This window comes from Phymastichus coffea, unplaced genomic scaffold (assembly GCF_024137745.1).
Source record: "Phymastichus coffea isolate CEN01 unplaced genomic scaffold, Cenicafe_Pcof_1.1 PCOF00010, whole genome shotgun sequence".
Lineage (NCBI taxonomy): Eukaryota > Metazoa > Arthropoda > Insecta > Hymenoptera > Eulophidae > Phymastichus > Phymastichus coffea.
Window position 1 is genome coordinate 6,103,674 of NW_026706821.1, and position 24,082 is coordinate 6,127,755.

The 24,082-nt window shown below is 46.5% G+C and overlaps 1 protein-coding gene across 5 annotated transcripts in view; it reads right to left on the minus strand.

Moving 5' to 3' along the window:
- Positions 1–9,099: 9,099 nt before the first annotated feature.
- The window catches only part of LOC131671558 (ras-related protein Rab-32), a 650,568-nt gene continuing 635,585 nt past the window's right edge, over positions 9,100–24,082 (minus strand). For 4 of the 5 annotated variants that reach the window (XM_058948077.1, XM_058948070.1, XM_058948062.1 and 1 more), the window contains one exon: positions 9,100–9,243. In XM_058948077.1, the coding sequence (XP_058804060.1) occupies positions 9,130–9,243 (114 nt within the window). In that variant the 3' untranslated portion in view covers positions 9,100–9,129. The remainder of the gene's footprint in view (positions 9,244–24,082) is intronic. The other variant, XM_058948103.1, reaches the window with a different exon arrangement.

A 24,082-nucleotide genomic window follows, 5' to 3' on the forward strand; every position in this document is an offset into this window, starting at 1 on the left:
CCTTAAATAATTTGTGATACGGCGCTTGAGCATGGGCTCTTGAATGGCTCGTGGGAACTACTTTTCCCCAAAACGCGTTAAATTTTATTCATTAGTGTCACATGGCATCCCTTGTGGGGAAACCTGAAAAATTGGCAATTTTTGGGCTGAGAGGAACGGAGTGCGGATTGAAACGCACTTGTTAAATTTCAATATCGAGAAATTTGAGAGGACAAAGGCTCGATAGAAAGCGCGCGTCGAAGCCGCGCGAAGGTCGAACCGCGTGAGTGAGCACTTGTTATGAGCCGCAAGTGGTCGAATAGTGCCGGTTAGTAACCCAAGCGGTTTCTTTACATTCACGGAGGATGGCTGCGCCTTCGAAACGAGGCAAGCTAAGAGCTGGGCGGGCCGTCGATATACCGAGTTTGAATGTGAACGACTGTTGTTTTTTATTTTACTTTGATAGCAAACATCACCGCTTACTTTCGTCGCTGCGCTTGGGCCTGGACGGGTTTGCTTTCGGACTAGTGTTCCGAAGGTCAGTACAACAATTAACTAGTCGTTAATTGTTTTTGTTGTGAGGCGCAAAGCCGAGTCGAGTAGTATTGTTGCTAAGCAGATTAATTATCGCTGAATAGTTGACACGTCTTTGCCTGAGATCCCGGCTAATGCGCATGTTATGAAATTTGACTTTGTCGTGTAGTGTTTGTTGCTAGAAAGAGGGAACTATAGGATACAGGGTAAACACTTGGCGTAAATGCGCCGAATGTGCCTAGTGCGAGAAGGAATTGCGTTAACCCGCAACCTTCTCGAATAGAGTTTTACATAGCCCGACAAGAGGTAAGTAAAGCCGCACCTGAATAATTGTAGAAAGCGTTTTGTTGTGTAGGGTCAGCGTATCTGTACCGAAAAGTTTTGGTCGCGTTATTGAAGGTGTAGGTCACGGATCTAGCCGGTGACTCGCATCAGGAACGGATCATTGCGTCGAGAGGTGTCGCAGTACGGTGACGTCACGATGCCGCCCCCGCGACCGATAAATCCAGTCATGCGCGAGATCTTGAAAGAGCGAGGCGTGCGAGCGTTGAAGCGGCGCATCACCACAACCCCACCGGCTGAGCTTATGGCTCTGTTACAGAGGAGCCAGTTAAGCGTGAGTGGCACGTAAGAGGACCTGCAGGACCGCATGCTGCGGTATATGATCGCGAGCGAGATACCTGAGTTGAATCCGCCGTTGGTTCCGTAGAACCGTGTCGCGCAGCGGGGCGTAGCCGAGGGGCCAGACTTAGCTCGGGGGACCGACGGACAAGAAGCGACGAGTTGACGCGCGCGAATGGAACGTTGGCGACGAGCACCGAAGAGGAGCCGGCTCAAAATTCCGGTGTCCGGTATTACGGACAAGAGGATGAGCCTGGCATCCTAGGTCAGGTGTGGGGCGCGTTTGCGCAGTTGCTGCGCTTAGTGATGCGTCTAAAAGTCCGACAGGCCCTGTCCGGTAGCACTAACAACCTTTGTCGTTTGCCCACTCTGCGCAGTCGCCGTTAGACAGACCGGGATTCGCGACAACCCTACTGGCCTTACCCCCGACGATCGCCGTAATCAGCCGACGGTCTGGCGCCCTAAATAATCGATGGTAGAACCTTACAGGCCTTGTGGCGGAAGAACTCGGAGCGCGGTCAACACCCCCGAAATTCCCCGCCACAAGTGGCAAAGGAGTGCAGCCCCATGGACGAGCGCAACGGGCCTCCGCCGAGCCGTCCCCCCCCCCAACCGTTAGCGAAGCGGAGTCGGAGGAAGAAGACGAGCAGGAATTCTTCTCGGATGAAGAAGCGAGTGAGGCCGCGAGCAAAGTCCCGATTAACGCCGGACAAGAGTCGAGCACGCCGATTGCGGTGGGAGCGCTGGCGGACCCGGCTAGAAGCTTGAAGAAGGTTTTCCGGGAAATTTTGTGCGAGTTAGGCGGAGAAAGGTGAACGGTCCGGGTTAAGGACGAAGGAATCGATGGCGGAGCATATGACCACCGCGAAGAGCGCGCTCGGCATAAGACACGAGCCAGAGCTGGGGCAGAAGAAAGTACCGACCCGCCGGGCTCGGATACGGATGACATGCGCCCGTCCAAGGGGTATAGAGTGAGCCAGGCGAGACGTCGGGTAAGAGCGAGCGCCCGTGCGCCGCGCCGGTACATAGGAGGTAGGCCGGCGGATACGGTGAGCGCGTTCCGTGCCTGGTCGCTCAAGTTTAGTGGGGAGAGTATCGCGGACGCGGACGAATTCGTGAGAGAATTAACGCGATGTCAAAGATTTTACGGATTTACGACGATGAGATCTTGGAAGCGGTGGGTGTGGTACTGTCGGGGAAAGCGGCGTTGTGCTACCGAAATAACGAGCTTAATTGGTGTAACCTTGACGAATTTTTAGAAGAGTTTAATGATGAATTTGGTAAGCATTGGAAGCGATCGGATTTATATCGGGAGCTGCGCTTATGCACGTAAGCCGAGGGAAAGTCCCTAAGTGATTACATCAGCGCGTTCCAATCTATAGTTAGGCGTTTTGACCGTCCTCCGTCGGAATAGAGGCAGGTGAGCATCTGCAAGAAGGGCTTACACCTGAAATTCGCGAGAGTCCTGTACCGCAATTCTTTCTCGTCTATTAGAGAACTCAAACGCAAAGGCTGCGAGTATGAGCGGTAGCTCGACCGAGTGAAGTGTTGGCAGCCACCGCCGGCCCCCGATTGTATATTGGTGGCTAACGCGGCCTATAAGGGCGCGACGAGATACGGGAAAAGATCTGCTAATGCAGCCGCGGCGGAGGCGGAGGAAAAGGCCGAAATCGCCCCGGTCGAGCGATCGGGGAATGCTCGGTCGCGGGCGCGAAATAAATGGAGGAAGAGTGCCTCTCCTTGGTTGTTTGGTGAGGCGATGGCACCGGAGGTTCGAGTGCGGTGGACGCCGCACTCTCGGCTGCCCAGGCGAATGATTAGGGATAGGCACAACAGTAGGGCGCGACGCCACCGAGTTTGATTCCGCAGCAAAGAGGAGACTAAAGGACTGTAGGGTCGTTGCCAAAGACGTTAGTGTATCGGAAAAGGTGGGAGAAGCACTTTTTGTGTTAGTGGAGGGGAAGGTCGAGACAAGCTCGGGAAGCTCTACTACAGGGAAAACGAGTCGTAAGGATGTAGCGCATATAGTAGTAGTCGAGAACAGCTTTTTCGTCACGATTAATATCAACGGTACGAATTACACGACTCTGCTTGATTCGGGTGCGCAAGTGACCGTCGTAGGTGATCGTTATTTCGGTAGCACAACGCCGCTTTCCCCGACAGTACCACACCCACCGCTTCCAAGATCTCATCGTCGTAAATCCGTAAAATCTTTGACATCGCGTTAATTCTCTCACGCATCCGTCCGCGTCCGCGTTACTCTCCCCACTAAACTTGAGCGACCAGGCACGGAACGCGCTCACCGCGTCCGCCGGCCTACCTCCTATGTACCGGCGCGGCGCACGGGCGCTCGCTCTTACCCGACGTCTCGCCTGGCTCACTCTATACCCCTCGGGCGCGCGCATGTCATCCGTATCCGAACCCGACGGGTCAGTACTTTCTTCTGCCCCAGCTCTGGCTCGTGTCTTATGCCGAGCGCGCTCTTCGCGGTGGTCATATGCTCCGCCATCGATTCCTTCGTCCTTAACCCGGACCGTTCACCTTTCTCCGCCTAACTCGCACAAAATTTCCCGGAAAACCTTCTTCAAGCTTCTAGCCGGGTCCGCCAGCGCTCCCACCGCAATCGGCGTGCTCGACTCTTGTCCGGTGTTAATCGGGACTTTGCTCGCGGCCTCACTCGCTTCTTCATCCAAGAAGAATTCCTGCTCGTCTTCTTCCTCCGACTCCGCTTCGCTAACGGTAGGGGGGGGGGGACGGCTCGGCGGAGGCCCGTTGCGCTCGTCCATGGGGCTGCACTCCTTTTGCGGCCTGCTCTACTCGATAAAGGTTGTTAGTGCTACCGGACAGGGCTTCTCGGACTTTTCGACGCATCACTAAGCGCAGCAACTGCGCAAACGCGCTCCACACCTGACCTAGGATCTTATAGGAGTTCATCCTCTTGTCCGTAATACCGGACACCGGGATTTTGAGCCGGCTCCTCTTCGGTGCTCGTCGCCAACGTTCTATTCGCGCGCGTCAACTTGTTGCTTCTTGTCCGTCGGTCCCCCGAACTAAGTCTGGCCCCTCGTGATAGTGAGTACGAGTTTCGAGGATCACATGGCTTAGTTAGGTCGAGTGTTGTGCAGGTTTGTGGAGATAGACCTAGAGATAAACTTAAAAATGTCGGACTTCTTTTGCACCGAAGTTACATATATCGGCTATCGATTAGACTGCGAGGACCTAAGCCCCCACCCGGAAAGGATTCAGCCGATCCTAGATTATCCGGCGCCAAGGAACATAGAGTAATTGCGTCGATTTTTAGGTATGGTCGGGTGGTATGCGCGATTCATCGAGAACGAAAGCGATACCACAGTTCCGCTCACGAAATTGATCAAGAAGAATCTACCGTGGGTGTGGGGCGAAGCAGCAGAAGACGTTCGAACGGTTAAAACGAGCGCTCACGGTGGCTTTTGTGCTTGCACGGCCAGATTTTGAACGAACATTTTATCTGTACTGCGATGGACCTTCGTACGCGGTGGGGGTGTGCTTAGTGCAGATATTTGCAGACGGTGAACACCCGATTTGTTATGCGAGTCGCATGCTAAACCCGAATGAACGTCAGTATACGGTTAGCGAGATCGAGTTTTTAGCGGTTCGCTTTTCAATTGTGACAGGGCTGATAGCGATGTTCGCTAGCCCTGTGCGCGGCACTCTCCTCGCACGGATGTAGCGGCCGATCGTGGCTATGGTTGACATAGCATTCACGCGCTCGTGTCGTTGCAGGGCCTGGAGAGGGGAGAGCGCGGCCGGCGGAGAAGACGGTGCGAGAAGGAGCGAGAGCGCGAAGAGCGTGAAAGAGAGCGAGAGAGGAAGAGGAATGGGCGAGAATGCGGAAAGCGCGGCTTGCGCCGCGAGAATTAAGAGAGCGGGGGAGGTTGAGGACGGTTGGAGAGTGACCGTACGCTAATGAGGTCACGGCGCGAGAGAAGTTAGAACACGCGCCAGGAGAGAGAAACGCCAGGACAGGAGTACGTCTTTGTGTGGCAAGTCTCCGGCTGCGGTTTGAGCAGCCCTCCCGGCGATCACCATAAGACGATCGAGGAGCCGATCCCGGCCACCAGCTGCCAACCAGCCGCCGCCGGTGATCCAGCGAGCCCCACTGCCGGCTGGACTGCGATTCCGCCGTCGCCGGCTCTCCACCAGCGAGCTGCGGGAGGAGCCACCGGGTGGGTTTGTTACATCTCTATTCCGCGACTCTCTCTCACGTACCAGCTCTCGCCCGGTACGATGCCGCGAATTGACTTGTCGCGATCATTAGTTGAGCGAATCCGCTCCTAAATATTATATATTAGCCGCGTATGATAGTTGAGCGATCGCGCTCCTAGCCGCCGCCTGCTATCGCGTTTGGAGGATTGAGCGAACGCGCTCACCACCTTTGTACTTATATTCGTGGATGTACTTTCGTTGGCGTAAATAAAAGGGATCGCCTCTTTGTATTCATATCGATTCTTTCTGTTCACCTTTCCCGTCATGACGGTAGGTTCGCTCCCGTGGAAGTCAGCGCCGGCTTCCTTCAACGGAAAAGGACCCTTTATTAACTCGCAGGGGCATAGCAGTGGCGCACTTGGCTATGTTTCGAGGATAAATCCCCCCCTTTGCACAATCAAGAAGTTTAGGCCGTATATCTAGGGGTTTCATTTCGTGGTGGCAACAGACCACACCGCATTGACTAGATTGTTGAGTAAGCGAGACCTCGTGGGGCGACTCGAGCGATGCAATAACCGTGGTGGACGAACTTTCTGCGCTCCACGTTGCCCGCGTTGAGCCAGAGCTCTTGTTCCCCAGTGGAGTCCCAAATGTAGTAGAAGATATAGCTATGGAAGCGGACAGTGTAGTAATGGAAGACGGGCTGGAAGAACTTCTATTGCGAAGTCCGGTAGCTCCCTCCGCGCTGAGGTTGTCCCTCCGATGGAAGGTATTGAAAATGTTCCAGTGAATGAGGCAACTAGCCGGAGAACGGCGAAGATCCCGCTTCAAGAAATTACGGATAGCCGCCTCGAATTTATTGAGGAAGAAGAAGAGGATACTCAGAGGCCTGAGGAAGTGGTGAAAGTTTTGGTTTCTGTGAAGCCTGTGGAACATGTTCCTGGTCCGCTGGAGTGGAAGCCTCTCCATCTTCTAGCTTTGGACCCGCGATTCTCTTTCCGGCGGCTACCTGCAATGTCATTCCGCCCGTACATTTGCCTGGTATACCCGACGCTCTCCAACCTCGAGCGATCTTAGAGTCCCTGGCTTGAGCGATAGCCACTCGGCATTACGAAAAGGCTGAAAGCGACCCTTTTGCGGAGCGGATGAGGAGCGATGCTCGGGAAGAGCATCGGGCCTCTAGCTCTAACCGCAGGGATGAGGAGGTCGCTCGCTGCCGTACTCCTCCCGTGTTGGAATCACAGAAAATGGTGGTCGATTCGCCCTCCGTCGAGTTGGCCCCGAGCTCTGGTGACCCGGAAGCAGGGTCCTCCCAGGATCAGGTGTAGTTTGACGTTTGTGAGTAGAGTGTTGTTTGTTAGACTTTTATTTATTTCATTGTTTTGATTATTCTCGTGTTGTATGCATGTGAGGGTTGAATGGAGACCGAAATACGCGTAGCTTCGACGCGTGCAGATGAGGCGGAGAACTCTTGCACTCATATTATCCTGTCCTTTTAATGAGCGAACGTTCGATTTGGGCACTCGCAGAGAGAAGCGAGATGATCGTCAGTCGATCGTCGGGAGAGATTGATGACTTGGGGAGGGGGGGGCTGTGACGGGGCCCTTGCTAGAATAGCCGGCCCTGTCTGGCTCGCTCTCTCTCTCTCTCTCGCAGCCTCGCTTCTTCGCTGTTGCCCTAGCGAGCGTTTGAAAATTACGAATCGATACCGATGCTCGCACCGCTTTATTTCAGGGCCAAAACCTCAGCAGGGTATTGTCATTGGAAGCCAATTGGGAGCGAGAGCGGTTGCGGCAAGAAGAAGAGCGCGAGTGACCCGCGACGGTCCGCTCGCGAGAGCGAAGCCGCGGCGTTGCTCGAGCCGGCGCGCGAACGGTTAGGGAAGAGTTCGAGCCGAGATCTTGAGATAGACGGATCGATTTGACGGTCGAGCGTACGGACGTGAGAGAGAGCCGAACAGACAACGATGAGCAGAGTACAGCACGGAGAAGATTTCCAACGACCTTTGGAGCATCGTAGAATCCATCCGAGGCTGCCACAAGCTTACCAACAGTTCCTGCAGTATTTTCTGCCAACAGCAGAATTAGCAGCACTTCCTGCCAGCAGCTCCAGCAGCAGTTCCTGCCAGCAGCACTAGCAGCGATTCCTGCCAGCAGCACTAGCAGCGATTCCTGCCAGCAGCCTTCACCAGGTCAGGTCGCTTCTCTCTCTTTCTTACTTTCTCTATTCGCGAGATCGCGACACGATCTTCCGCAAGCACGGCGAAATTAACGAACAGAACGAGTCCCTCCTTTGTAATCCTCTCAAAGTATTGTACCGTGCCCCGGTGCGATTCTCCGCACGAGCGCAGGCACGCGGCCGCCGAGGACGACGCGTGAACTCGCGTCGTCGCTCTTTTATTGTTAAACGTAGAGGAATAAATATTGTTAACGGTTATCGGGTGTGATTATTGTGTACATTTGTTACCTATCAGAGGAGCGAAAGAGCCTCTCTTTTTTTTCCCCTGTTTAAATAATTTATGATACGGTGCTTGGGCACGGGCCCTTGCATGGCTCGTGGAAAATATTTCTCCAAAACTCGTTAAATTTAATCATTAGTGTCACAGTTCTAGCATCGCGAGTGCTACCGAATCGCGAATGTATCGATTGATCGAATCGACTATCATTGAGATATATATTATTAATTTATTAATAATATAATATTTATAATGTATTATTAATAAAATATAAAAAAATAATATATTATTTTTTAACAACCTATACATTGTATAATTTCAGTGGAGATTGAAAATGATCAAACCCCTATGGCATAGGTTAATTTAATCCCCACTTTTGTTTGAACTCGTAGTATTAGTCGCAAACGCCTCGTACAGAGGATTAGAGAAACTTATGTTATTGATCTCACAGGCAAGATTATTCATAATTTCGTCTTTTCAGTCTACCTATTCGGATTGCTCTCAAACAGCTTAAAATAATATTGATGGACTATGAGTGCAATCCCTTGCTTTGAACGCAATCGAAAGACTTGACACTACCATAACAAAATATATTTTTACCAGAGAGAGAGAGAGAGAGAGAGAGAGAGAGAGAGAGAGAGAGAGGGAGTAGAGGCTATTTACGTTAGCCCTACATAGTTTTGTTTCAAGCTAACCTCATTCTGGTCCGCTCTTGTACATGATTCGTCGGCTTTACTCCCGGGATTCCGATATTCTGAGAAGGGCAATTATTTTTTTCGCAGTACAAAATAACAATCTTATTGAAAACAGTAGTAGCTTTGAGCACACAGAGGAGATCATGAACGAGTACACGTATTAAGTAAAACGAGATGAAAACTCCATCCTTGCTTCGCGTCTTCACTTAAACTATTCGATGTTTATCAGCTATCTGTCATAAAAATTTGTTTTTCGTACTCATGTACACGTTTCTTTGTAAAGTTGCTATCCAACGATGTGATTTTAAGACGCTACTTGCCTCTTTATAATAACAAATATTTTTATTTAAAACGTACAAAAGTGTATGTATTAACTGGTTTTATTGATGTAAAAAAGGAAGCATATGTATCTTTGCGTTAATGTCGAGTAATATGGCTAAAATGAATTATACTAGAGGTAGAGCGCTTACATAATCTTGATATACTTGTCATAGAAGTATTTAATATATATGAGAGGAATCTCGATAATGAATGTCAGTGTAAACAAGTAGCTAAGAAAGTTTATTATTATATTTTGAAAAGTAATATCCAATATTTATTGAAAAAATACATGTATAATATAAATAAGTAACAGTTTCGTCAATAAATGTATCTTTGCGGTTAACATAAGCATGGTTTATTTGTGATTTGTGATGCTTGATGAAGAGAAATTTTTTCTCTATCTATTTGTTCTTGAAAAAAATTCTTTTTTACTAATTGATCATTCTGAAGAATCTGAAACAAATATGATATCGCTTTGTTTACAAATGGATATTAGAGAATACGATAAAAAATAGTTTGTATAAGAATCAAATGAATGTATCTATGTACATGCCTTTCTTTATCTATGTTAAAATTCTCAACAAGAAGAGTATCAGGGTGAGAGGGTACCGATTTTTCGTAAACTTCTATATATTGTTTATATTAACCCTAAGTGTATAAAATAACGTATTTACATTATATACTATATTTTACATGATATCGAGTTTTGAGATTCAAATTTATGTCTTAAATTAAAACAAAAATGACTGATAAGGTATTATCACACTGATTCTATCAAATAAAAAAGTGTATCACTTATAGTTTTAAATATTGAAAAAGTTGATTCAAGAAGATTCTATCATCTACCGGGAGACAGATTTTTTTATAGAAAAAACAATTTAATATTTTTTGTGTTGTTTAAACAGCTATGAGCTATTAACCTCTTCAAGCTTATTATTCGAAAATATAGAAATACTTTTTATGTGTAATATGGATGTACTTATAACAAATAATCAAGTAACTTATAATATATTTACAAAATAGTATTTGAAAAATTAGAAAAATCGATGTATTTTGAAAATATTTGAAAAATGTAACGGGGAAGCTAGTGACCATTCCCTTTTCGAGTAGCTCGTAGCCGTTCGTACAAACTATTTAAAAGGAGGGAATTCGGAAAGCGCGAACATTCCCGCGACTATATGATCCACCAAGGCAAAACGGATCAAAATATGCGTTTCTAAATTCGGAATGAGAATCAGGCAAAAACGACGAATAGGAGTGAACGGGCAACAATTATAATTATCAATAAACTTAACATATAAACAAATAAGATAATATATCCGCAGTAACAACAATTTTGTCGCTAGTTGGTCTACGCACAACAAAATCCTTGGCGTTTGCGACGAAGCACGATTCGATGGTAGGGCTGCCATCCGATCCACTTTCTCCACTCTTCCCGTACTCCGCAATATAATTCAAATGCACCCGTACAAACTCACAAACAGTCACGGTTGATGAGGTAGCTGGCAGATGATGAGGCTACCGGCGTAGTAATGGGGCACGAAACATACTAGAGAAAGAGAGAGAGAGAAAGAGAGAGAGAGAGAGAGAAAACGCAGTACCGACTTCGTCCTCTAGATCTCCTTTTCCCCTCTGTCGTTGTCTCCAAAGTTGCTGTTGATATTGTTGTTGATGTTATTGTTGTGTATGTGGGTGTTGCTGTTGGTCAGTATTGGTATTGTTGTTGGTGTAATTGCTGCTGTGTCCTCTTCGCTGTTATGCTATTGTTGTTATTGTTGTCACCGTGCTTCTCCTTATCCAGGTAATTTTTAGCAAAGTTCCGATTGCTTGGCATACTCCGCCATTGCGGCAATAGCCATTCATACATCTACCAGTGTCACCACGCTGGAACCTGACGCACACCGGAGTCAATTCACTATAATGAGTAGCTGGGTGCAATCCAGCCAATATACATAAAAAACTCCCGCACACCAAACGCCTATCTAAAAAAAACCACAATAACTCGACGAGGGTGCGGGAAAACTCTTTTTATAATGAAGGAATCGGTGAAGAAAAATGGCACGCATGGCGGCCTATGGTAACTCCTAGTATATATTGCCAAATAATCAGCACGAAGTTGCACGCGCAACTTCTTTCTTCATCTCTACCTCTCGTTCTATCTTTTCTCTCTCTCTCTCCTCGCTCTTCTTCCTCTGCCACCTGCACACTCCTCCGCTTAACAAGTAAGAGTGTATGCTTTCAGTACACCCACTCGCAGTCTGGCACAACGCGCAGATTTCAACAAGAGACCGACGGCAGAACGATGGTCATGCCACGATTCATTGTCACAAAAGTCTGAAAATTAAATGTTTATCCAGTATTTTATTCTGTAGCGTATTTAACAACTAAATCTTAAATATTGGAATTCGTTAGTGCGCAATAGATAATAGAAATTTGAAGTGAAAAGATTAAATTTTTAAGATTTTTTTATAATATAAACTATAAGATTTCCTAATTATATTTACGAATATAACTAGGAACGGTGAGACTAGGACTGTCTGCCGACCGTAACTGCTTCAGTTCAACCCATTTTGTAAATATGTCTTGAAATGCGTGGCAAGCTATCAATTAATTTTTGCAACACATCTTCTCCAATGCGGCTCCATTTTTCTTTTAATAATTCCCATAGCTCATTTTTATTCCGTAACTTTTTGCTCCTAATGCTTCCATCCAAATGATCCCATAAATACTCGATAGGTTTACAGTCAGGACTCTCAGAAGGTCACTCCATGATCTAAAGGCTTTTTTTGTTTTTCTTTTGACATTAAATAATTCATACAAAATTTCGAAGTATGCTTCGGGTCATTGTCTTGTTACATTACAAAATTTGCACCAACAAGACGATTACCCGATGGAATCGCATGGTGTTGTAAAATTTTATGATACACACTTTTATCCATTATGCCATCTATTTTAACAAGGTCGCCAACTGACGTTCCAGAAAAACAGTTCGAATTATACAATTTTCACTAATTTTTTCATGAACTTGTCTTCCTACATAAACACGGCGCTTCGAAGAAAATGATTCGAATTTTGACTCATCAGTGAAGAGAACTGTCTTCCAATCTTCGGGTGTCCAATTCTTATATTTTTTTTCCCAGACTAATCTTTTTTTCTTATTAACTTTCCTCAAAAGAGGTTTTTTAGGATCCACCCACCCATTCAAGCCAGCATCACAAAGACGGCGTTTAATTGTAGTAGCTGACACAGTTTGCATATTATCAGCTGCAATACTCGTAATCTCACTACTTATATCTCGCACAGTTTTGAAACGATTTCGTTTACACCTAAGAATAATATGCTGATCTTGTTGTGAAGTGGTTTTATGAGGCCGACCTACGCACTTGCGATCTTTTATGCTATATCCTTGCTTGTACCGGTCTACTGTATATTTAACACCATTATAGGAAATATTAAATGTTTCAGCAATTTTTCAGTACGAAAATCCACTTTTTTGTAATACAAGAATAGCTGATCGTATTGTTTCAGAAAGTTCTAATTTTCGAGCCATCTTAAAGAGAGCATTCCGAGTACTGTACGAGATGTCTATTTCGTTTTCAAAAAGTAGGTAATTTCAAACATATGTGGATAATACTTAGTTGAATTTCTAAATAAAATAAACAAAATCATACGCAGCGGTCAACGTATTAAAAGTATGTTTTATTCCTTACACATGTTCTAAGAATAGAATTATTATGATACAAACGGAAGATTTTGCTATTTGAAGATTACATTTTCAGTCATATATTATTATTTAATTTTGCTCTTATCAAATACGCGTTCTATGTATATATAATACTCCTGTACGATTTTTCATGACTTAGACAGAGCTGGCTAGAATAGTAGAAAAATAAAATTCTTTTCATGAGTTTTGGATTTTATTATTCTATTCTCCTTTGAAAATGGAACATATTCTGTAAGTATCATTTTTTTGTACGGTGGATAATTACGGAATTGTAAACTTCAATTTAGAAAATAGGCTATTCTTTACAAAAATACCTATAACTTGATGAAAAATGGACTTAAAAGAACTTTCCTTAGTTCATTTTGAAACTTTTGTATTCTACTTTGTGATACAATTAGTTTTTTAAAGATACGATAACTTTCGGCTAACATACAAGAAGTTGAAGTGGAATAAAAAATTTTCGAATTTTCGACTTTTCCAGACATGCGCAAAATGAACTGAGTGGATCGTACAAAACATCTGTAAACACAACTTTTGGAGTACTCAACAAGAGCTTAAAAACGAGTTAAGGTAAAGTCTTCTATGATGTTTAATTCCTGAGATATCGAACTTTTAAGATTTCCCTTTTCTTTTCTAGGTGAGCTCAAACTTTCGGATGGTAGTGTAGCTCTACCATGTCAAATAAAGGTCGCCAATAGTACTCCCTAGCCACACAATTATAAGTCTTTTCTCATCCGAAGTGTCCCGATGCCGGTATACAATTAGCATCTTTCAGGACACATTCTCTCCGTTCGAGCGGCATTACCATAAGCCAGAACTTCTCGTAGTTAATCACTGGATCGAACAAGTGATTGCCCACATGATGGTGCACTTCGTCAAACGCGCCGACCTCAAGCTCATCGTCGAACCCGCGGGGAAGAACGTCCGGCACGTGATGCAGCGCTCCTTTCCGCTTCACAATTTCACTGTTCAACTGCTGAAATTCGAGCACCTATCTCTCTAGTCTTTTCGCTAATTCGCGCTTATTAAGGATCATAGTTAACGAGCTGTGATCCATGACAATAATAAAATGCGATTCTTTTATGTAAGGCCGAAACTTCTTAACCGTAAAAAGTACCGCCAAAAACTTGATTTCACTTACCGTATAATTCTTCTCGTGCGCATCTAGCATACGACTGGCGTAGCATACAGAATGCTTGCCATTGTCGAATACTTCTATCAAATAGGCGCCTACCGCGAAGGAAGAGTCATCGTAGTGCAAATACAAGGGACAGAAGAAATCAGGGCACGCAAATACTGGCATCTCTGTTAATGCGCATTCCAACCTCTTGAATGCTACCTGCTGTTCGTCCCCCCATATTCACGGTTAGTCCTTGCGAGTGACTTTAGTCAACGGGACTTTAATCTCATTTTCGTGTTTGATAAAACACGCGTACAGTTCTACTATACCAAGGAAACGACGTCAGTGCGCGATATTACGCGGCGCAGGATATTCGGCTCAACCTTCTCGTCGTCTGGACGCAAGCATTTGTTATCTAACCGGTATCCTCAACATCTGTACAGAAGAAATCGGAGTTCTCTAAATTAATCTTTAAACCTACCTTAACCAAATGTGTCAATACCCTTTCTAGTGATACCATATGACTATCAAAATCCGTGCTAACTACCAACAGGTTGACTAAATATCAGAAACCATACGGCTCATACTCTGGCCCGAACAGCGCATCCATAAAATGTATGAACGTGGCCGAAGCGTTCATCAGCCGGAACGTCATCCGTTCAAATTCCCAAAGACCTAAGCCTGGAACAGCAAATACCGTATATTGTTTGCTTTTCTTCGATGAGGGAATTTACCAAAATGTAGTTCACAAATCTATTTTTGACAGGTAAACCGCACCGCCAAGCCTGTCTAGAATAGCATCTATCTCGGTATTGGATATGCGTCTCTATCTTTGTTACCTTATTTACCCAACGAAAATTCAAACAAATTCTACATCTACCATCTGATTTACGGACTATCACCGGTGCGTTACACCATTGGCTATTTAACGGCCTCATTATTTCTTCCTTTCAAAGGCGCATTTTTTCCTTCTGCGTAAAGGCTAAGATCGGAGGCGATATGCGGCGTGTTGAAGTTTTAATTGGGCGCGCTTTGCCTACATCGATGATACGAGGGTGGTCCGATAAGTACTTAGCCTACAAAAGAAAAACGAAAATTTTGGAAAAGTGACGTTTTATTTTTCAACATGGTCTCCTTTTAGTTCAATACACTTGGCCCAGCTATGCTCCAACTTCTTTAACCCGTCTGAAAAATACGTTTCCTCGAGGTCTGAAAAGTAGACTTCCGTGGCAGCGATTACCTCCTCATTCGACTCAAATTTCTGCCCGGCGAGTGACTTTTTCAAGTTTGCAAACAAAAAGAAGTCGCACTGGACTAAATCTGGAGAATACGGTGGATGGGGCAGCAGTTCGTAGCCTAATTCGACCAATTTGGCCATGGCGACGGCGGAGGTGTGAGCTGGTGCGTTGTCATGGTGGAAGAGCACTTTTTTCTTCGCCAAATGGGGCCGTTTTTTCTGCAATTCGACGTCGAATCGGCCCAATAATTCGGCGTAGTACAGCCCTGTGACCGTTTTGCCTCTCTCCAGGTAGTCGATGTAGATCATACCTTGTGAATCCCACAAAACGGTGGCCATCACCTTTCCGGCCGATGGGGCAGTCTTCGCCTTCTTCGGAGTAATTTCGCCGGGTAAAGTCCACTGTTTCGACTGTTCCTTGGTCTCTGGAGTATACCGGTGGATCCATGTTTCGTCGACTATCACGAAACGACGCAGAAATTCCTATGGATTGCGCTTAAACAGCGTCAGACATTGCTCTGAAGTTGTTTCTCAGTTGCGCTTGTTGTCCGGAGTGAGTAAACGCGGCACCCATCGCGCCGACACACAGTGGGGATTGAAAACGGTCTTCACTAAATTCAACTTTCAAGGCGAACCATATGTGGAAATTCGATGAATTTTTTTTTAAATAACTATTGAATGATTCTGCAGAGATCTCTCGAACCCAAATATAGATATTGTTTTTTATCGTCTCTAACTGACTATGAAAGTAAATAAAAGCAGAAATTCGTGGCATAATTAATTTTTTTTTACGCTAAAACTAATAGTGATCGATCAAAATGTGGCTTAAAATCTCATCTTCTATGAAAGAATACGTGAAAATTTTTTTGACCCAAAATCTAACATGTATTTCTTTTAAAGGTCACTTGAAGGTCAATACTATTTTTTATATCAAATTTGCGGCTCATTGGATTTCAAACATGCTAAATCACTAACTTAGAGTATAATGTATTCTTTTCTCAAAGTAACTGGAAGGTAGGTACTTTTTTCAATATTATTTGAAGGTCAATACTATTTGTTACGATTAAACGACTATTCTTCGAATTGGAAATATACGACATGACTAATTTGGTGTGCAGGAAATGATTTTCTTCAATGCAACAAACCCATAAACCCATTGTTGCATCATTTTTAGCACATTAATGTGACAAATTCTTTGATATTATATATATATATATATATATATATATATTGCAGGGAGTTGGTTTTAATGAGTCAATAAACTGTGTTTCGAAAAACATTCTTTTTATTTTTTATAATTACATTTAGTTTTACGAATTTAAAATTTACAATTTCCACGTATACAAAGTTCGATGTGCATAATAATGAATGTGAAAAACAAGAATGTCATTTCTCCCCATTTTGAAAGGATTCACATTACTAATATTCAAAGTTTAATACAAAAATATATAAATACACATTTTTATACAATGTTTCAATAGCAGTTTTGACCTATAAACCTCAAATCCTCAAATCTCAAATCCGCAAGCGCTACAATTTTTGGGTTAAACCTACTAACCCCAAAGTTTGTGGATTATTCGTTAGGGTTTTTAGATTTGGGATTCCTAGAGTTAGGGTTTGTGAGGGTTTGTAGATTTGTGGTCTGTGATTTGGAGTTTGGGGGTTGGGGTTTGTGGGTTTGTTGCATTGAAGAAAATCATTTCCTGCACACCAAATTAGTCATGTCGTATATTTCCAATTCGAAGAATAGTCGTTTAATCGTAACAAATAGTATTGACCTTCAAATGATATTGAAAAAAGTACCTACCTTCCAGTTACTTTGAGAAAAGAATACATTATACTCTAAGTTAGTGATTTAGCATGTTTGAAATCCAATGAGCCGCAAATTTGATATAAAAAATAGTATTGACCTTCAAGTGACCTTTAAAAGAAATACATGTTAGATTTTGGGTCAAAAAAATTTTCACGTATTCTTTCATAGAAGATGAGATTTTAAGCCACATTTTGATCGATCACTATTAGTTTTAGCGTAAAAAAAAATTAATTATGCCACGAATTTCTGCTTTTATTTACTTTCATAGTCAGTTAGAGACGATAAAAAACAATATCTATATTTGGGTTCGAGAGATCTCTGCAGAATCATTCAATAGTTATTTAAAAAAAAATTCATCGAATTTCCACATATGGTTCGCCTTGAAAGTTGAATTTAGTGAAGACCGTTTTCAATCCCCACTGTGCGACAGCTTTCTCATGCCCAAAATTTTATGCAGGACAGGACCCACGCGGTCTTTTGAGATGCCTACGATCTTAGCTATCTCGCGCACCTTCAATCGTCGATCTACCAATACGAGATCGTGAATTTTTGTTACGTTATCCTCCGTGGTAACCATTTTCGGAGCACCTGGACGTGGCTCTTCAAAAATTGACGTCCGACCAGGTTGAAACTCGTTAAACCAATTTTTGACGGTCGCCATCGAAGGAGAAGAGTCACCGTATACAGCATCAAAGCGCTTTTTGATTTCGTTGCACGATTTCCCTTCCAAAAACAAGAATCGAATCACCGACCAATACTGCTCTTTTTCCATTTTTCAAAAATCAACGGACACACTTGCTTTCACACGCTCTCAAAAATAAACTACAACTCCGATCCGGCTAAAATCCTGACAGTAACCATCGAGAAGGTTGTACTACGTGATAGAATATTTCTTTTGCGAGAGTAGCGCCATCGGGCGGTGAGGCTAAGTACTTATCGGACCACCCTCGTATGCTCGATAACTCGTGTAACCGATGGCGATTCCCCAGGCTCCGGAATAATCCGGGGTACGAGCGTCATGATTGTCTTTCATTGAGCCTGTTCGTAATTGCTCAGACCGGCGCATTCGGCGAACACATCTACTGCATCATTACGGTTTTCCGCTAATTGATACCAATCTCATTGGTTAGCCGAGCACCACGTGCTTATAATTGATGTTGATATTCCAATTGTTCCAAAAATCCGCGACTAATATCAAGTTGTATCTCATCGTAGACACGGCTGTCGCGATCAGCCAATCTGCTTTTCCCCAATTTCAATATTCAATTTTAGGTCGCCTAATGTTCGCGGTCTCTCGCCTGTGATACCTTACACGAAAAACGAATATTTAAACGATCTTTAAAGTGCGAACTAAACACGGCTCTGCTACCGATACCTGTGCACCTGAAACAAGAAGCGCTGTATAGATCTGTTTGCCTATACTTACGTTGATGAAAAATCTGTTTTCAACAAACAAGATAAACACTTTACCTAGATCCCTTTTGGAGGGCCTAACTAACATTGAGCACCGCTCAGGCTCTCCTCTCGACGAAATGGAAGGTACGTTAGTACCGACGATCGTACAACTTCCCAACAAATGGCTTTCATCCTCAATCCAATATATATACAACATTTTCGCGGCTAGAGGCCATGCCTGATCCACCAAGAGTGTGTCTTCGCCCGCTTTGTTGCGTATCCGACTAACGTAATCGGTAGATCCATCTTTGTTTTCTCCAGCGACAGCTTTTGCTGTAGCCTGTGCCGCTGTGAGCGAAAAACTTGGACCTGCTTTCCAAAAACTCACTTTCGGATGCGGCATGTTTTGTATCGAGCTTTCCCTATGTAGGTTACGTCGTGTACCATCCTCGGTAGACGAACTTACCGCTACACGCGAGTCGTCGAACCTGGCCGCTTGCCGTGCGCGGTATGTTCGAACCTTTCACGTATTTTGTTTCTTAACGCGATCATTTACCTGTTCGGTCCTATTCTCAGGATTAAAACCTAACGTTCTGAGCTCATCAAACACTGGAGAAGTGAGTCCGCCCCCGTACTCATTCTTTACTAGCTTCCCTCGTCGTGTATCCGAATCATCGTATTCGACAAAAATTATTCATTTAAGTCTAGGCCTTTTACCTAAGCATTCCCCATCAGCCCTTTCTACGAGAGACGGCGTACAACTGGCAACTTGTGCCGAGTTGTCGCTTTTCTCTGTAGCTAGCTTCCTCTTCAAAGTGCCGTTCCTCTCTAGTACTCTTTCAATTTCTAAAGCCCGCTCGATCCATTTTAAGCGAGAGTCGTCGAGCGACCGACAGCTCCCGCGAAGGGGTTTTCCTGTCTTACTTGGTTGCAAGAGTCGGACAGTCCCTAAGAATAAAATCGACGGTTCCACAAACCTTGCATACTGGAGTAGTCTCTGCCGAACGCCTAGAGCAATTGTTAGCATAATGCCCGAGTTACCGACATATATAGTAAACTACATTTTGCCCTACTCCAGCTACTGGACACTGTGCCCTCTTATGCACTACCTGGTTGTAGTGGAAGCATGCACTTGCAAACGGATGATTCTAGTTGCCTCTGTACGTGCCGGACCTAAGGTCGCGCTGCTGAGGAATCAGGCTCGGGGCTACCATGGTAACCGAGGAGATTAAAGCCTGCACCCTCTGTTGAAGAGGGGCGGCTTCTTTTGCAGGTTGGCTCGTCGTCGGCGGCTGCTGCTTTTCGGCTGCTGCCGCGGCAATTTCGCTTCCTTGCTTTTCACTCCTTTTACCTGCCTTATTCTTCGGTTGCGCTTTCCTTTCTGCCGGAACTAGTGCGAGTACTTCCTCTATCGAGTCATTCAGGCCCTCTATTATATCTACCGATTTATGTTTACCAGAAAGCTTCATCTATTACGTAGAAGCTGATTCTAAAATCAGCATCGCGTCGGCTGCCGGTGGCCGCTGCCACAATTTTCAGCCGGCCATACAGTCTTCTAACGCCATGCCAGCTTCTTTGAACTCGTTAGGTCCGTAAAGATTTTTTTTAAAGCCGGGCTGGTCCAGTGAGTGGTAACACCTCACTGGGCAAATGCTAGCTTCCAACGTCCACGACGTGCCCGGTGGAAACGTTGTCCGTCGCGTCAATGCTCTAAGCAGCAACGCTATAACGGACATGGCCAAGAGGAAGATATGGCTCACAAATGACGCAAAAGATAATGGTATTCTGCCGATGTGTCCAACCATTAATCACTTATACACATACACACACACACTACGCAAACACTCACACACACACGCCTTCTGGCAAACCGGAGAAGTGAATGCTCGGTTACCCTATAAACGAGTCTTACCGAAAAGCGAATGGTCGGGGACTCCTATAAACGAAGCCGCCCGAAAGCGAGAGAAGGGGATATCTCTAAACGGACTCTCCCCGTGAATGAAGCCCGGTTTCGCCTATGGGCACTCACATACACGCACACACCACAGGGGGGAACACTGAACACACAGGGTATACATACAGGAGGGGGACCTCAGGGGCCGTGCGTTGTCCCAGCGCGGTTCGTGGAGTCGCGACCACGAGGGACCTTCAGCACAACGGGACAAAACCAACAACATGAATATGCACAATGAAAACATTGATGTACCTCAAGTGGTAACTCCTTCTCAGGAGGAATCCACCCCGGGTTCCGATCGGGTGAAAGCCCCGGTGGCCACGGGCAGCGGCACGGATTTTGAGGGCCGTACTTTGTGCACGGGAATGGGGAGAAAGACAGGAAAAAACGACACGAACCTACTGAACATACCGAGACGACAGAGGACGGACAGTGGGTCAAGCGGCGGCAGCGGGGTGAGCTACGTCTCTGCCGCTGAGGGCCAAGAACCGACGACAGGACGAACACCGACAAGAACTAATGATACACGAGACGTGACGGTACCGCTGCGGTGCATACAAGTGCCACCTGCGCGGAAAAACGAGGGCTCCGAAAAGCAGACCTCTAACACTGACGCCGACATGAAAGACGTGGACAATAACAACGGACATATGACAGAAAATCTCCAGCTGTTTCGCACGCAGCTCAGGCGCATTGATGCCGCGCTCGGAAAGATGGAGGCACGGACTAAGATACAGAGAAATATTAGTACGGACATAACGACTGGTATGGCTGTAATAAGGGAGGCGGTGGAGATTGCATGGAGTGAATGCGACCGCCTAAATCCTCCCCTGGAGTCCGTAAACGATAGGAGGACAGAAAGACAGAAAAGAAAGAGGGAGGACACGGGGGCCAGCCCTGAGCAAGCCGTGGCCTATCAAAGGGTTGCGGTCGAGTCGGGCTGGACCACGGTGAACTCCGCGAACAGAAAAAAGAGGAAGTCTAAACAGAAGACTAATGACCAAACGACGGAGACGACTTCTCTCAAACAGAAGACGCAAAAGACTACCCCTGTGGTGGCGCTGGGCGCGCGGAGGGAGAGGCCACTAGCTTCGACATCCGCAGCGGCGACGCCTACCCACGGGAACAAACGGTCCGAACTAGACAAGAACCGGCCCAGGGCGGCTGGTCCTCGCCAAACGACGGACGAACGTACGCGGATACCTTGCGCCGATTAAAGACGGAGATTAATCCCGAGGGCTCTAAAGTGAGTATCTCGGGATATCGAAAGACTAAGGACGGAGGACTCCTCATGCGTTTTCGCTGTTACGCAGACGCAAGACGGAAGTTCCAGGAGAAACTTTAGGTTACTCTTGGAAATGAGGGTAATGTACGAGACATGACACACGGACAGACGCTAGAGATACTAGACCTCGACTGTGTTACAGACACGAATGATGTACAGAACGCATTGAAACGAGAAACAGGACAAGATGCGGACTATAAGATCCACATTTTCGGACCGAATAAACACGACGTTTGTATGGCAGTGTTCGAAGCAGACAGAGACACGGCCTACAAACTGCTCAAGAAGGGCAGAATCAAGATCGGCTGGGTCAACTGTCGGCTGAGAGAAAGATTGACGGTCCCGAGGTGCTACCGGTGCCTCGGATACGGACATAGACGAACGGATTGCACAGGACCTGACAGAGGACAGTGCTGTTGGAGGTGCGGGGGGACCGGCCATGTCGGGAGAGTCTGCCCCACCAAACAGCCGACGTGCTTCCTATGTTCCGAGGCGCGTGCAACGGAGAGGGCGCACGTCCCGGGAACAGGAGCGTGCGCGGCCTACCGGGCAGCGCTGGAGGAGTGCCGGAAGCAGACACGACAATGACAGGAATCTTACAAGGAAACCTGCGTAGGTGTGAGGCAGCCCAGCTGCTTGTATCGCAGACAGCGAAGGAACGAAACGTAGACATACTGATACTGAGCGAGCAACTGTGGGACTTACGAGAGCAGAACGGCTGGTTCTCGAATACCCTCGGTACGTTGGCCATATGGGTCAAAGGCAAACCGGCTAGGAGAATACAAGCGTCTGGCAGGGGGGAAGATTACGCGTGGGTGAGGGTTGATTCCGTCACCTACGTCAGCGTATATTTGACCCCAAACTGCACGATGGCAGTGAACGAGGAAAAAGTCGGTAAGCTGGAAGACGCCCTCACAGGTCTCCCGGGTGACTTTGTCGTCGCGGGAGACATGAACGCGAGAGCGGTCGAGTGGGGTATGACAACGACGGACAAACGAGGAAGGCTGCTTCTGGAGATGGCCGCAAGGCTTGATCTGGTAGTGGTCAACCAAGGGACGACAATGACCTATAGACGACCGGGCTTCGGATACTCAATACCCGATGTGACGATGACGTCAGACAGGATCTCGTCGCGGATAAGAGGATGGCGGGTGACCGAGGACTATACAGCCAGCGATCATCAGCACATCGTCTTTGAGGTGACAGATCAATCGACGAACGTACGAAACGGACAAACTAGAGACAGAACTTCAACGTATTGGAACCTACGACGACAAGATAGAGAGCTGTTTGACAAACTGCTAAGGGAGGCACCGTTACCCGCCGAGTCTGTCCCGGCAGAGCTTGGTCTGCGGGAGCGTGCCGAATGGATAACGGACAAGACAATGGAACTGATAACGGAACTGTGCGACGCCACGATGACTCGACGCAAGGGCCGAACGTACAAACGAGCAATGTACTGGTGGACGGACGAGATTGGCCTCCTCCGTGGGGAATGCATTGCCTGCCGCCGGAGGATGAACCGTGCACGGAAAAAGAGCAGACCAGACGCGGACGAACTATCGACAGCGTAAGAGACTGACTACTAAAATAAAGGACAGTAAAAACTGATGCGCTAGACAGTTGTGTGAAGAAGTGGATCGAGACCCTTGGGGACTTGGCTACAAAATTGTGACCAAGAAACTGGGGGCCCTTGGCCCTTCTGAACCAAAAGACAAAGACACCATGAAAGCAATAGTAGATGGACTTTTCCCAAACCAACCAGAGACGGAAGAAATGACGAACGAACAAGAGACGACAGTGCCAGAGTTTGTCGGGGCAGAGCTCACTAAGGCTGTGTCCACGATCAAGCCTGGTAAGGCACCCGGACCAGACGGTATCCCGGGAGAGATCCTCCAGCAGATCGTGGGCGTACGTCCAGGACTCCTCCTGGATAAGTATAACGCGGTCTTACGTGCGGGCATCTTTCCCAGACGATGGAAGACTGCTAGACTGGTTCTCCTGCATAAAGGAAAAGGAGAGCCGAATAGTCCGTCTTCCTATAGGCTCCTGAGTCTTCTAGACACAGCGGGTAAACTTTACGAAGCGTTATTGAAACCAAGACTGACGAACGCGGTAACTGCAAACGGAGGACTTGCAGGAAACCAGCACGGATTCAGACGGGGCTGCTCAACTATAGGGGCGATTCGACAAGTGACCGACGCCTTTCGGCGGACGGGGCGCGTGTGCTACGGAGCGAGGCCAATAGTACTTCTCGCGACTCTTGATGTCAGGAATGCCTTCAACTCCGCTCGGTGGGGGGATATTCTGGAGGCCCTACAAACTTTCAGGGTTCCTGAATACCTGATGCGGGTGATGAGGGAGTACCTACACGACAGATGGATTCGATACGAGACGACCGACAGAACAGTGACCAGACGAATCACAGCAGGAGTCGCTCAAGGTTCAATCCTTGGACCCGACTTCTGGAACATACTGTACGACGCACTACTAAGACTACCGATGCCACCGGGGGTGGAGCTGGTTGCCTACGCCGATGATGTGGCTGTGGTGATAATAGCCCGTACCCCGGAGCTGGCGCAAATGCTTCTGAACCGCGCGATGTTACGAATCAATAGATGGATGACTAAACGCGGACTTAGCCTTGCCCTGGCCAAGACAGAACTCATCCTTCTGACGGGAAGCAGGATTAATACCCTGATTCCCATGACAGTCGGAGAGGTATCGCTGCGGACCAGTAGGGCGGTCGAGTATCTGGGGGTGA